This window comes from Lissotriton helveticus, chromosome 8, assembly GCF_964261635.1.
Source record: "Lissotriton helveticus chromosome 8, aLisHel1.1, whole genome shotgun sequence".
Taxonomy (NCBI): domain Eukaryota; kingdom Metazoa; phylum Chordata; class Amphibia; order Caudata; family Salamandridae; genus Lissotriton; species Lissotriton helveticus.
The window spans coordinates 853,532,352-853,546,564 of record NC_136069.1 but is presented as its reverse complement, the minus strand read 5'-3'; the positions used below and the strand labels follow the sequence as shown (position 1 = coordinate 853,546,564).

At 40.9% G+C, this 14,213-nt stretch overlaps 1 protein-coding gene across 1 annotated transcript in view; it reads right to left on the bottom strand.

Annotated features, from left to right (window-relative positions):
* Nucleotides 1-219: 219 nt before the first annotated feature.
* The window catches only part of GRPR (gastrin releasing peptide receptor), a 444,797-nt gene continuing 430,803 nt past the window's right edge, over nt 220-14,213 (bottom strand). The window contains exon 3 of the mRNA XM_078656075.1: nt 220-1,725. Within this exon, the coding sequence (XP_078512201.1) occupies nt 1,333-1,725 (393 nt within the window). The 3' untranslated portion in view covers nt 220-1,332. The remainder of the gene's footprint in view (nt 1,726-14,213) is intronic.

The window sequence follows — 14,213 nt, the reverse complement described above, 5'->3', positions numbered from 1 at the left end:
TCACATGTGGCAATGCACCAGGTAGGAGTTATGAGGGCTGGCAATAGCCAGTTTCATGTAGTGAGTCAGTTTGTTTCTTTCATGCCCGTGCAAATATAGTTTCTACCCACTCTAGATTTAGAATATCAAATGCCCTATTATTTATAGTGCCCCGGGGGGGCACAACTGGCATGTTTGCCTGCTTTCTTCACCCCAGGGCACTATTGTATTTCAGTTTTGTGGAACCTTCTGTAATTCTGGTAGTGCTGACTGTCTTGGAGAGGGCACTCTCTTCGGCTTGAGGCATGGCTCAATGCAAATGAGGAAATCACTTCGCCTGTGTGTCAGCACTCTATTACGGATGTGTGCTTAGCGGCAAACATGCCCTCAGGAGTAACACTCATAGTGCACCACAAAAAGGTGGTTATTTTTAATTCACTGCCTGAGGCAGCCCTCTGGAGAGAAAAAGGGACTCACATGGAACTCCCAGAAATTTCCCACATATCTGCCCCCTATTAAAAGTGCCGGTGGTTGCTGCTTGCACTGCGAAACATGGAGCGGCTTGGAAGTAGCTGATCTTTCTTTCCCTGAATGAGTTCCCTCCAGACAGTACATTCATCCTAAGAGGGTACACAGCCCTGATATGTTCCAGACACACTTTGTGAAAGGGGTGATTGGCACAGCCCAGGGCAGTGCACACATTGTGTAATCGTGGCCCAGAATACTTTTTTAACAGCACATAAATAAAGCAGTGGTAAATAGTACATTCTTGGAGCATACTGGATTTCATAATTGAAGATAAAACAGCTGCTTGAATCTTGTTTACAAATAATACAGTCAGGAGTTACTCTCCTTTGGATTGTCTGTACACTGCAAAATTACACACAGGATTTAGGTAAATTCCTTTCTGCTACCTCATTCACATGGCACTGCTCAAATCAAGGAACCAAGGTCCCTGAGTAAACATTACTCTGTGGTACATTACATCAATTTAACACGATGAATAAATATTGTAGTCAATAAAAATAGACATAAATACTTCACATTTCTCTTAAATACTCTACTGCATATTTATATTTTGCAATCAATTCTTCTTGGAATACCATGTTCTATCCTTACTTGGAAACCAACAAATGGCCTGTCCATTGCTCTTTGGAGGATTGATCCATTAAGTTCCACAGATTTCCAAAATATGAATCTCACCAGCCCATATACATGAGTCATACCTCTGTACGCTGTCCATGATCGTCCATAGATTCGAATTCTTTAGCTTACCTTTCCCATAGCATAGGGCATGCTCTAGTGGCAACAAATGTCAAAGTGACATGAATTCTTTTGCAACTCTTTTGAAATTTAAGCACAGCCTTCCTGACACATATGCTTCCCATTGATTAGGCTAAAGCTGGCCACTGAGTGGTTGGTGCTCTTGACGGAAGTCATCCGGGTGGTGCTTCTCCCCATGCTTTGTGATCGCATGAGAATGCGGGTCCTGCAGCAAAAGAGTTGGTTATTGAACTGTTTTCTGAAGCTCTTGCTGAGCATGTAGAGGGCGAAAGGGTTTACGCAGGAGTTGGTAAAGGCGAGGATCCTAGCGCAGATACTGGTCACAAAGTGTAACACAGAGGTGTCCACCTCGGAGTAGTGGTAGGACCGGTACAGATAGATGACATGGTTAGGAAGCCAGCAGAAAGCAAAGAGGCCCACGAATACCAGCACAGTCTTAGCAAGCCGCTTCCGGGATTCAATCTGAAAAAGAAAGAGTAAACCATTTGTGAAATATAAAATGCGAGCAAAGAGCTTCAATCCATGAATTCTCTAGGAACAGTCTGCTATTCTTCTTATTAAAGAATTATAAACTTCAATTGTAGGCAATAATGTCCCTTCCAGGCAATATTGATAACCACTGAAACATATTCTCCCATATCACATTTGAATTTCATAACTCCATTATCTTTGTTCACACTGGAGTTTAATCACTAACGCCCCGAGCTGCAGTATTTACTTTTTTTGTTCAGTGAAATCAAGTACAATTCACTTCGGGTGGGTGAGGAGTCTTAAGGGTAAGGTTCTTCGTTCATTCCAAAACGTTATTCAGTGTTACAAAAGTAGTGTTACTACTTAATTTATATGTCTAACTCTTGACCAACTCCTACAGACCTTTAACACCATTTTAATTGATGATAATTCGTTTTTTCGAAGTCCAAATACAATTTAACTTTTAGAAAGTAGCCTGTTTTTTCAACTGTTCTAACCAGATTTTGTGCAACATAAAATGTTAGGCATGTTTGGTAAAAATAATTATAGATTTGAGGTGATATTTTGTGGGATGGAAAGTTCAAATTCTGTAGTTTAATTTTCTTCAGGTTTTTCATGGTTCAGATTAACATGTCATTAGGGCACTTTCAGGCAACATTTCCCTGAAAGAGGGAAGAAATCAATCATTTCACTCAACCCCAAATAAGTAGGCATCATTGCGTCAGAGTACATCATGTTATCCTCAGACTATTACATTTAGAGCGTATAGGGCTGAATGTCAGATTTCCAAATGTTGACATTTTTCAGTGTCATCTTCGATCATCCTCTTTTATAAAAACAAGTCTAGATTGACTTATTATATATTGTGAAGTTAGCTTAACATAGCCAATCCACATGGTTGGTTCTAAAGAGAAAACAAAAATATGGCACCTGTTTTAGTGGAATTGAACCATTTTATTACGTGACTAATGTCGGGTTACATAAAAATAAAGGCAGAGAATTTGAAAACACACTGCATTAGGGCCTGATTTTAGTTGATGGAGATAAAAATCTATTGTAACGACGATGGATTTGCCTTTCCACCAACATTATGGTCTGTCGGCCTGCTTTAGAGATGTGTGGACAACAGGTTTGACGAAAGTGGAGACTACTTCATCTCCACAGTGGCCAAACCCCTATGACTGCCCAACGGAGCTTTAGGTATATGCCCCCATACCAAAATTAGATTGCCAGACATACATCCGATTTTCAATGCCCATCACCGCCAGGGAAAAACTAATGGTAAGGGGGATTGAAAAATGCTCAATGCCCACCTCACAATGGGAGGAATCTCTCATGGTGAGGTGAGCATTCCATGATGAGGGTTTTTTTTGTTGTTTTTTTTCTTCAAAAAGAAAAGCTCACTTTGGGATTTTCTTTTTGAAAACAAAAAATGTAAGATTGTTGTACAGCTCCGTCATGTTGACAGCGATTCCTGAAAATAAAATAGATTTCCGCAAGTAGAGTACCCTCTTCATGGCAGGAGTACTGTACTCCGCTATGGTGACAGTAATTACTCCATCCACTGATATATAAGTCCACCCCACAGTAATTTGTTAAAAGCTTCAAATTCCAAACCAATATCATACATTTTAGCTTCACCAATTGCATTGCCGATAAAAAGTGCCAATCTGTTAAACATCTTTATGCCAACAATAAAGCAAACACTTCGGAATGCATTTTAGGTGGTAGAGAAAATATTTCTTCAATGTCAACTGCACACTTCCCATCCCTCTTCTACTCGTTATATATTGAGCTTTCGTCAATTGCTTGCTTTTCTGCATCCCTCCCACAGTTAACGAGCACGCCAGGCACTTCCTGTGAGAACGACACCCTGCCAACAAATGAATGCATACAATATATTCAAGGTGAAGAATGAATCATGTAGTCATACAAAAATAACATATGCCTCTTATGATCACACACGTTTGGAATAATGGAAAGAAAATTCATTTCACCACGGTGTGGCCCAGACACCTCTCTCCTTGAAGAGATGCGACAGGACATCTGCGGCATGTTCATCTTTACCTGGCCAGGAAACGCCTCCATTGCTCGCCTGCCAAATATTGCAGTGTACTCTATGCGCCCTCTCGTGCCTTGCGGTTCATTCAGGCGTCTAATTGACAGTATACCTACCAGGCTGGTAACCTATGAACGTGAACTCTACGCTGTGCGTTATTTTTTATGGCATTTGTTTTACCATCTGCTTTGATTGTTTCCTTTCACCCTCTCAGACTTTAGCTGTTCCATGCATTTAATCTCTTTGATTTTTGTTCATAGCTCCTTCCAAATTGGCAAAGAAAGAGAACAAGCTGAACGTACTCTATGGATATCATCAGCTACACAGTCTCTTTATATTCATTCCATGCGGATTTCACATTTCTACAATGGATTTAACGTGTCGAAAAGAAGCCTGCACACACAAAGCAGCACTATTCAGTGAAATACGAGTGCTGCCATTAAATAATACATGCCAACTCGGGATGGTATCTTTTCCTTTTTTATATATTGCATAGGCTTTCTAAATATAATGTTCCTGTTTGCTGAAACTCACGGGGCCTCATTTATGAGGCCTTGCGTCAGTTTTGCGCTTCCGATGCGTCACTTTTTGTGACGCATCCGCGGCGTAAAACATGTCTCCTGTTGCGCACTATTTACAAAGTGACGCATCTAAGCAGATGCGTCGCTTTGTAAACCCCTGCGCTACATTATACCTGCGTCAGGTATAATGTATGCAGAGGGGCGTTTCCCCGTAAAAAGCCTCGTAATAGTGACGCAGTGTAATCTATGAGATTTCACTGCGTCACTTTTAGGATGCTGTTGCGTCAAAATCTTGCGCCTGCCTCACAGCAGGCGTAAGACTGACGCAAGACCTTTCACATGGGGCTTTCCCCATGTGAAAGGATGCATTGCTGAAGTTGCGTCACTTTTGTGACCCACCCCAGCAATGCGTGACTTTTGCGCTTACAGATACGTCAGAAATATTGACGTATCTGTAACTCCTTGCGACATGATGCGTCATACTGTAAATATGACGCATCAATCATGTCGCAAGGAGTGCGCACTGAGAAGTGACGCATCGCTGCTTTCACGCAGCGATGCGTCATATCTCATAAATGAGGCCCACAGTCTTTATGGTTTGTCTTTAGCATGCTAAACAGGCAGGGACAATGTTCATATGTCCAACTGTTTCCCCTTAAATTTCTCATCCCAGCTGGCAATTTTATTCTCCTATCAATATATGATTTCCCCATTAGGCTTCCTTTTATTTTCTGTATTTGCCCACCCTTGCTTTTAATAATACACCCAACAGCAGAGACCATCTCAAAAAGAAGACTTAACCACCTGTATCCTATACAAGCTACCATTGTGGCTTCCAAGACCATCACAGAGTTCAAATACATTATCTTCCACATGGGGCTTTTGCCTCTTTCTCCGGAGCATAAAGATGGCAGTGTCAGTCCATTCTGTGCCATCATTACATGTCCCACTCTTACTGTTCAACAGGGATGAATGTAATCTCTTGCTTTATCCAACATCTTTGTTGTTCTTGAAGGACCTGTTATCCTATTTTTTAAACATTTTATGGTGTAAAACATATGTTAACCATATCGGGCTGTTTGAGCTTCACGTCAATTTCTTTACAAATAAGCTTGTGAAATGGGTTCGTGAGCCTCTCTCCAAGAGCATATGCGCCCTCATTTTGAGAGGGTTAGAACCTGGAACGCCTGGGTTCAGTATAAAGATGTCATATATTGATGCTTTTTGTCTTTTAAGCAAATGTGAATACTTCTGAATTAGAAATGTGGTAATAACATATTTCGGGACTGATAGCCATGCTCTTTAGCACCAGCAACAAATTGCTGCCAAATCGAAACCTTGTAATGTGGGACAAAATTGTAAAATCTCCGGTTTCAAATCATGCTAATCTTTCTTTACTGGTCTTGTAAATTCTAAAAAATGACCTTGATGTTGAGAAAAATATCCACCTCTGTATATGGTAAATCTGAAAAGGCAATGAAGTGGGAACAAGTTTGAGTTCTGACAGGTGTGGGATCGGGTGTTGAGCAATTATTAAATGGATGAGTGGAAGAGAACAGTTCATGTGGTATGAGTAGTTTGATTCAAATTATAATGCACAATATGCCCCATCCAGTATTAGTCTGTCACTATGTGCCCCCTCAATATGGAAACCACAATATCGATGGGACAGAATATCGAAGTCAGAATATCAAAAATAAAATATCGACAGGTAAGTAAGCTTAGATTTTCTATACTGATTTCCATGCATAGGTACTTATGTGGTACATACATCTTCAGGGTACATAGATGAGGAGATAGGAATAGTAAATCTATACTTCCCTATAAGCACTTACCTTTTGACATGTTGTCCCTCTATATTGTCTCCTCGATATACTTGCACCAGTATATTGTTGGTGTAGATATTTAGTAGTACAATAATCAGTGAAGGTTTTCTATAGTATCGATCATTAATTATATTATTTTTTGGTATTTGCATTGAACACATTTTATTTCCACAAATAATCTAGATGGAAAGTAAGAAAATGGGTAATACTTCAGACAAGGTTTTGCAAACTTAGGCCAAGATGACAAGTGGGTCAAATAATTCTGATACCTCTGCAACCCTTGCTTGCCTAATGGAGGCACTTTCCTAATACAGAAGAGGAAGCAGATGATTGTGTGGTTGGTCCATCTCTGGTACCTATTGTGGAGACACACATTTAGTCCCCAAGGAATGTGAACTGCTGTTCCCTCACAAGTGGGGATGTTAGTCTTGGCATCCTTGGCGTGGTTTCCCCTTACTTTTTGCCTCTACCTACTGTATTTTTGATGCAGTGCTGGATTTCGGTTTTGCTGGCTTAAAAGATCTGGGTCCTTTGACAGTGCTGATCCCATGGAGGTCCCGGAGACCGGGAGATATATCTCAGAGCGCTCAACACCCCTCGTGAGGCGTTGCTAGAAAGAAATGAGAGACACATGAGGCCTGTCTACCAGTGGTCACTACTTTTGACCCCCTGTCTCCCAAAATTAGACAGATTGTTAGAAAGCAGTGGACGTTGCAGGACACTATTCAGGCCAAAATGCCTCCCCCAAGGTTTGCGTTTAGAAGAGCACCTAACCTAAGAGACCGGCTGGTCCACACACACTTGAACCCAACATAAAAGAGAATCAGGCATACCATCAGGGCACTTCGCTTGTGGGAGTTGCACAGTGTGTGAACTCACTCAGGCGTCCAAAAATGTCCAGTTGACGGATGGCAGAATCTGGCATCAAAATAAATTTAGCAACTGTAACACCGCAAATGTAATTTACAGACTTACCAGTGCGAGTGAAGTGCATTACATTGGCCTTCATGTCCCGCAAAGGGAAGGTGAGAATACAAGAACATACCGGCACCCTTAAGGCAAGGAAACTGACTACACGACTGGTCCGGCATTAGCAGGAGCAGAAACATAATTTCAGGGATATGAAATAGACAGTGTTGGAGAGAGTAGTGGGAGACATACATAGCGCTGAAGGCATACTGATCAGGAAGGAAGCTTCTTGGATTTTTATGAAAATGGTGGACAAATAGGTTTGAACAACTGTATTGAGTGGAATAAGGTTGGCAGGTTGGAACTTGTCCTGTTTGGGGCACACCTGAGACACTGGCATGTGACGGGCTATGGTGAGAGTAGTACGAATATATGTCCGTACCACATAGGGCTGCCTGGGAAGTATAGGATGTAGTCCCCATCAAGAACAAAAACAGAGGCTCTAATACATGGTGGGCAGGATATGGGTATACACAAATAAACGCCTGCCAGTGTCTGTGTCTGTCTATACTCAGAGCTGAGTATCTAAACTATGACCATTGGGGCATCGGCATGGATCTCAGAGTTATGAGATACATCGCAGTCATATGTTTATGTTATTGTGGGGACTGCATTATAGGGAGGATTTGGATAGACACTGTGTGCGATGCTACACCATACCCCACCTTCGCTCCTGATTACTCGCTTGGGGCATACCACACAGGACACCTAGGGACCTATATGGGTATCAGGGGGTGGTGATCAATCTAATCCTTAGTGGTTAGTGCCCGATATCACAACTCGATAGAGATATACATATTTCTCTCTTTCTTAATTACTATATATTACATCAGGCATCATATAACTGCCTGAGTCGATACACCTTATTTAGGCAAATGTGCCGACTTCCTTCTAAAATACATGAGGGCGACAGACCTACAGTCATTATTTCCCTGTTACGACCCACTGCGTCATCTGAGATCCACTGACACTAGACTACTACTTCTTCTGAGGATAAAAAGAGTAAGATGAAGAGGAAAACGTTTTTCATTCCAAGCAGCCAAATTATGGAACTCCCTCCCCATCCAAATGCGACTCCAGTCTTGCTGCACGCTTTTTAGGAAAATTATAAAAACTTGGCTCTTCACGCAAATCTAATCTTTTTAGGCTGCCCCGGTTCCACATTACCCAGCGCCAAGACGCCCCGTCAATAGTGTGCTCTACAAATATCTTCAGTCAGTCAGTCATGATCTGTACAACAGGCTCTTTATATATAAAAAAAAGGCTTTATGAAATATTGAAATCTTGAGAAAATTGAGAGAGGAATCAAAACATCACAATCCAGGTACCTCTTGTATGTAAATACTACCCCTCAAAGATCGTACCCGTGTGTGAGCAGGATCCGTCCGCATCAGTGTCCTCTCTCACACTACAGGGTGAACGTGAATGCTGATTGAGGTCAGGGGGGGGCGTGCTTCCGGGGACGTGCTTCCTGATGTCCATCCGGGACGCGCTTGTCACTCATTAAGGAGCTCATGAGCACTCTCAGCATCCTGGATAATTGTATGGCAGAGACGACCATTTGTACGGTAATGTTAGGTTACCACGGATGTGCGGAGTGGGGCTGCCCCATAACGATCACTTAACAGCTTGAGACCGACAGTCACAGTAAAGTAGGGTGGGGTGCTGTGGCAATTCAATTGGTAGTTCCCCATAGACTGGAATAGTACACAGTACAGTTAGTTATGCTTTCGTTGTTGTACGAATGTATTGCGAGGCTGCAAGGTTTGGCACAATCCCTATCAGGATAGGCTTACGGATGTGAGGTGGGCACTCATTGATTATGGGGTGATTATGGGTGACCCTCTGGCAACATGGTCAGTGCACATCAATTAAAATGAATGTTGAGGTGTACATATCCAAAGGTTGAAGATCGGCAACTGCTACTTTTTGCAGGGGATGCGCAGCAAAAAATTGTGCGAGCTCCCCTAATGTTGTGTTGCTGGTACGAGACCTGTTATCAACCACTGGGTAATTATGGCATTACCTCGTACAGTTGCATGCATTGATGTCTTGGCAATATTGCCAGTTAAACACAATTTTATTATGTGATTGGATTTTTGGCACCATCTTTCTTTTATTGGTTGTCAATCACCACAGATTATGCTTGAAGTATTGGTGAGTTGGAGACCAGTCCCCAAGCCCTGAAGAAAATTGCCGAAATTAAGCGGCAATGAAGCATGTCGGCCTTTCTAACAGAAATGGTCTAACATATATCATTCTTTTAACCTGAGTGTGATCGCTGCGATCAATAAAGTATGTATAACTGCAAGTGAGTCACAACTCATTTTAGCTTGGAGAAGTAACTTTCTTCTTTCTCACCACGGAGTCCAATTGGCTAGGAGTGACATAAGCATCGACACTGAATTGTTTTTCGGCTTCCATTTCTTCACCTCTTAAAAATGAAGGCACTACTTTTTCTCTTTCTTCACGGTCATGAAAGTTACAATGATGATAGCTTGAGCAAATTGGTGAGTACCAACCAGCAGCTCCTTTGGTGATGCTTAAGTGAGGTACTATCTGACCTCTCACACCTTCTTCTGGTTTTGCTCATGAGATGAGACGATATTTGGTGGATTGGCAAACATATTACATTTGAACACAGGGAACTAGGCAAGACAGGCATTGTGGCGAAGCCAGCTTCTTGGCAGGGACAGTTTCAGACTGCCCGATGTACTCTAAAAAAGTATAGTGTTCCCCCACAATCAGGTCTTTTGTTGTATGGCCAACAGGAAACAGAGCAAACAGTGCAAGAGTTATTGCTCAATACCCGCAGTAGTTTGAAAGATAATATACTGCCTTTTGGTTGGTTTATCAAGTTCAAAAAGTCCCTTCCGAAATGGTTAACCTCAATAAAAGCACGCTTTACCTAAGATTTCTCATACAGTGCTGGGGATAGCGAAGAAGGAGGGCCTGCCCAATCAGCCAAAATAAATTTTAACATACGATCGCCAGTGGATTGAGATCCCTGGGTCACACCTAAGAAAATCCCTGAATATCTGTTAACTAGAAGTTGCCTGGGGGGGGGGACTGATAGAAATTCAGAGCAGCAGAGGAAAAACTTTTAATTGTTCCTTAATATAGGATATGCCTAGTTCTTGGCGACAAACACATTTCGAGCAATAAAGAAGCTGAGATAAAAGTTGCTCACAAAACCGGTCCTCTTCATGTTGAATCAACAAAACATTGCCATGCTCTCAGACTCCAGCACCATAGAGAGCAACAGGAACACATTTTGTTTAATGAATATCTAAAAAAGCTAATATCAGTCCCCCCTACTAATGGGATCAAGTTAAAAGGTGCATCAATATATTCAGTGAATTATTGCCTCCTGGTATTCACATTAGACTGCCAATTACTAGAATAATTAAACCACAACCCCCAAATAAGGAAAGCTAGTTACCTTAGTCAGCTTGTTCTCATTCATTTGGCTCAAATTCTGTCACTTTGGGCCACACACCATGATATGTCACTTAGGGTAATTGATATCCATATCTAGACCAGTCATAAAGTCAGCACAACCAATAACTGGGTTTCTCAGACTCCTAGAGGTGCTTGCCAACAATACAACGCTATCTGCATACAACAAAGCAGGTGTGGCTTACCCATCGATCACAGGGATATCCTGCCCACGTTCAGTCAGAAAGGAACACAAATTTTTAATTTCTATGATAAAAAGAATAGGCATTAGGACACACCTTTGTTTTCTGCACCTCCAATCCAGAAAAAATGATTCTGTACACTTTCCATCGGTGTAACTTTAATATAAAATAGACCACTGCTGGATCCAACTCAACTCAATACCAAGTAACAAAGACCAGAGATTAGACATGTTAACGTGATCAAATGATTCTGTACACTTTCCATTGGTGCCTTATCTGGCTCTGGCGGACAAATTCCTGTGTAACTTTAATATAAAATAGACCACTGCTGGATCCAACTCAATACCAAGTAATAAAGAGATTAGACATGTTAACGTGATCAAATGCTTGTGACACGTCCATGAAGACAAGGTACAAAGAGCAGTGGCTGGCAATGGTATACATTCTAGTTATTTTTTCTTTCAATGAATTTATTTACATTTATATAATTTGATCAGCAGGGTACATATAACAGTTCAAGTATATACAAGCATTATAAGACATTAAAACTAATGTAGCTAGTGATCAACAGGGGTGGTTTCTCCATAGAGGCATGGGGCCATTGACCCCCTTACTGTGAGCCCACCCACATTAAATGAGCTTATTATATTTCCCTCAATACGTCCCCTGTACTGCAGTTCATTTCTTCTCTATTAGGGGCAAGGTTGCAGTGCTCTCTCTCCCACGTTGATAGTGATGACCAGGAGCAGGTGAGGCAGTACTAACTGAACTTTGCATGTCAGATTGGTCAGTGTTTTTGCTGTGGCCAGCCTAACAAGAGCAGTTCAGGCCTGTAGAAGAAATACACCTTGGAGTTTGAACAGCAGAGGTACATCCCTTTTGGATTCCGACGGAGTGTTGTGTTTGGCTGTCCTAGCTAATCCTGGCACTGCTTTTATGCTATTTTACTGTTATAAGCAGCATTAAAGCAGTGCTTGGATTGGCTAGGGCGCTTGGTGCTTACTTTCTATGCAACCAGCAGGCATATATTTACAAGGAGGCAGCATGATGTACAAGAATTGAACACTCAAGAGTTTGCAAAGGCAAGCTGAAGGTAAGATGACTTTGTTTATTTTTGACAGTTAAATGGGAGTAAATGTTTTTTTAAATAGCTCACCTCTGCATTGCAAAATGGAATTCTTAATGCAGAGGTGATTAGGGCACTTTTTATTTATAAAACATTTACCGTCCATTTTAAGAATTTTTAATTTCTACCTGCCTCGCCGCATGCAAAGTCACCAGTCACCACTGATGATTAATACAGAGTCTCGCTATAACATCAAAACCAAAACTCACGGTCAAACTTCTGCCTAGCGGAACTCCCTTTTAGTAGCAGGCGGGCCTTTTCATTTACGCTTATTTGCCCGCAGCCTGTCTACGTGGGGTTTGTTTGTTTCATGTTATCTTTGCTTTGTATATGATTTTCCTTCGTAATTTGACTCACAAAGACACAATTCATTGCTTTTCTTCAGAGGGTCTTATCACTGATTTCCACTGTTTGATGCTAACATTCTTTCGGACTTTGCAGTAGTACCACTATACTCTGTGACATGGAACTATTACAGACGTTAGGATTTACTGATGAACATAGGTAACTAAAGCAATTTTGACCAACAAGCATCTACCAATACCAACTCTGCAAATAATGAAGATATTAACAAATTACTTTCCTTGAAAAAGAAAATTAAAGGAATAGAATTACATGGACAATATATGGTCGAGTACTTAAAGACAGGGGTTATTCCCCAAGGCCTAAGAGTCTGTAACATCCTTGGATTATTTATCCAAGTAAGGCAATCCTTCGAAAAATGGTCTTTAATTGCAAATTGATGTTCCAGTGATTTGATGGTCCTCATAGTGGAGAAAGCTAAAGAGCTTGTGCAGCAGGGGCGTAGCTAGAGCTTGTGGCGCCCGGGGCTATCCCTCAAATTGCCACCCCCGGGGTGGGTGGGGGGGTGCTGGGGAAAAAGGACAGCGAGCACTTGAAACAGGTCAGAGAGACACGTAGTATCGCTGCTGATAGTTACCTCGATCATGCAAGTTACATGCACATACATGACACGGTCCAAGGCTACACAGTTGAATACACTATATAAGGTCTACAGTATGAATTAGCTTCCAGTGTAGTAGTGTGATGTTTAAAATAAATGTCCTCTACTCAATTTGTTTGACACCAGGTTTATATTAATGTAGAGCAGCACAATTGGCCAGGCATTATCTTTGTCACTGCTTGGACCATTTTGTTTCCCAATCTTGCAGCAAAATCAAAGACTGCTGACGAGGACCTTAAGAGCAGATTTTATTTTTATATTAAAAGCGGAGACCATGAACCACAGTAGTCACCTAATACATAGCGGAGATCTCCGTATATATTAATCAACTTAGAAACATAGACAGAGCACAACACAAAATTAAGTAAACAGCTGATTGATCCCAACCAGCGAAATTATTTTAATACAAAATTCATGGAGTAAATTCTGTTCAGCAAACAATCTTCATGATAGTTGTTCTGTGGTTACAACATTAATTCTGCTACAGCCGACACGTTTCGTCGCCATTCGCGACTTTTTCAAGGCTGTTAAGAAGATCATATAGAATATTAATTTGTTGTGATTTATTAGGTTAGATGGAGAGAATGCTGAATTTGTAATACACAATTCAATTTTAAAATTTTAAATTTAGAGTACCCCTAATGTGCTTAATCAAAAAGTTCTTCTCCCTCGTGTTAGAGTGTTCATGCAAAAGAAGTAATCAAGACGAGAAATCTTTTTACTAATTAGTATGTGACTCCACTCAGTCCAAGAAGTGAAATAATCAAGGACAGTGTGTCAAATAAAAAATTGGTAAAAAAAGAAAGTGAAAAAAAAATGATAAAGAAAAAAGAGTGGAGAGAGAAAGAATACGGAGAGAGTGCCCAGAAGAACACCCAAGTCAATGAATCCAGGTAGCAATATTAGAAACAAAAATATATAAATACCTTCTAGAAAAAGCAAAGGAGGATCAAATATTGCATCCAAAATAGATTAATCAAAGCACAAAAGAGTCTGAATACGATAGTCCAGAACCAATAATATGGGCTTGTAATGTAAATCACGTCCACACGTCGGTTTCCTTTGCAGATATGAAAAAGATTGAATCAAAAAATAAGAACCAGAAACTAATGTTGGCCAGAGTATTACAAAATAATTCCTTTTCTAAAACAGTCATAGTGGGCTCTGCTAAATGGTAAAAAGGAAATAGCTTCCATTACATATACAGGTTTTAGCCAATTCAAATGTAAGACCTATTCAAAAACCAGTCTCCAAACGCCTGAGAATTTACCTGATCATAAACGTCAATTGCCCCTACTCATGTATTCTATGAGATCAAAATATCATTAATTGACAATCGTCAGCAGCAAGTATTAAAATCATCATCGATAATC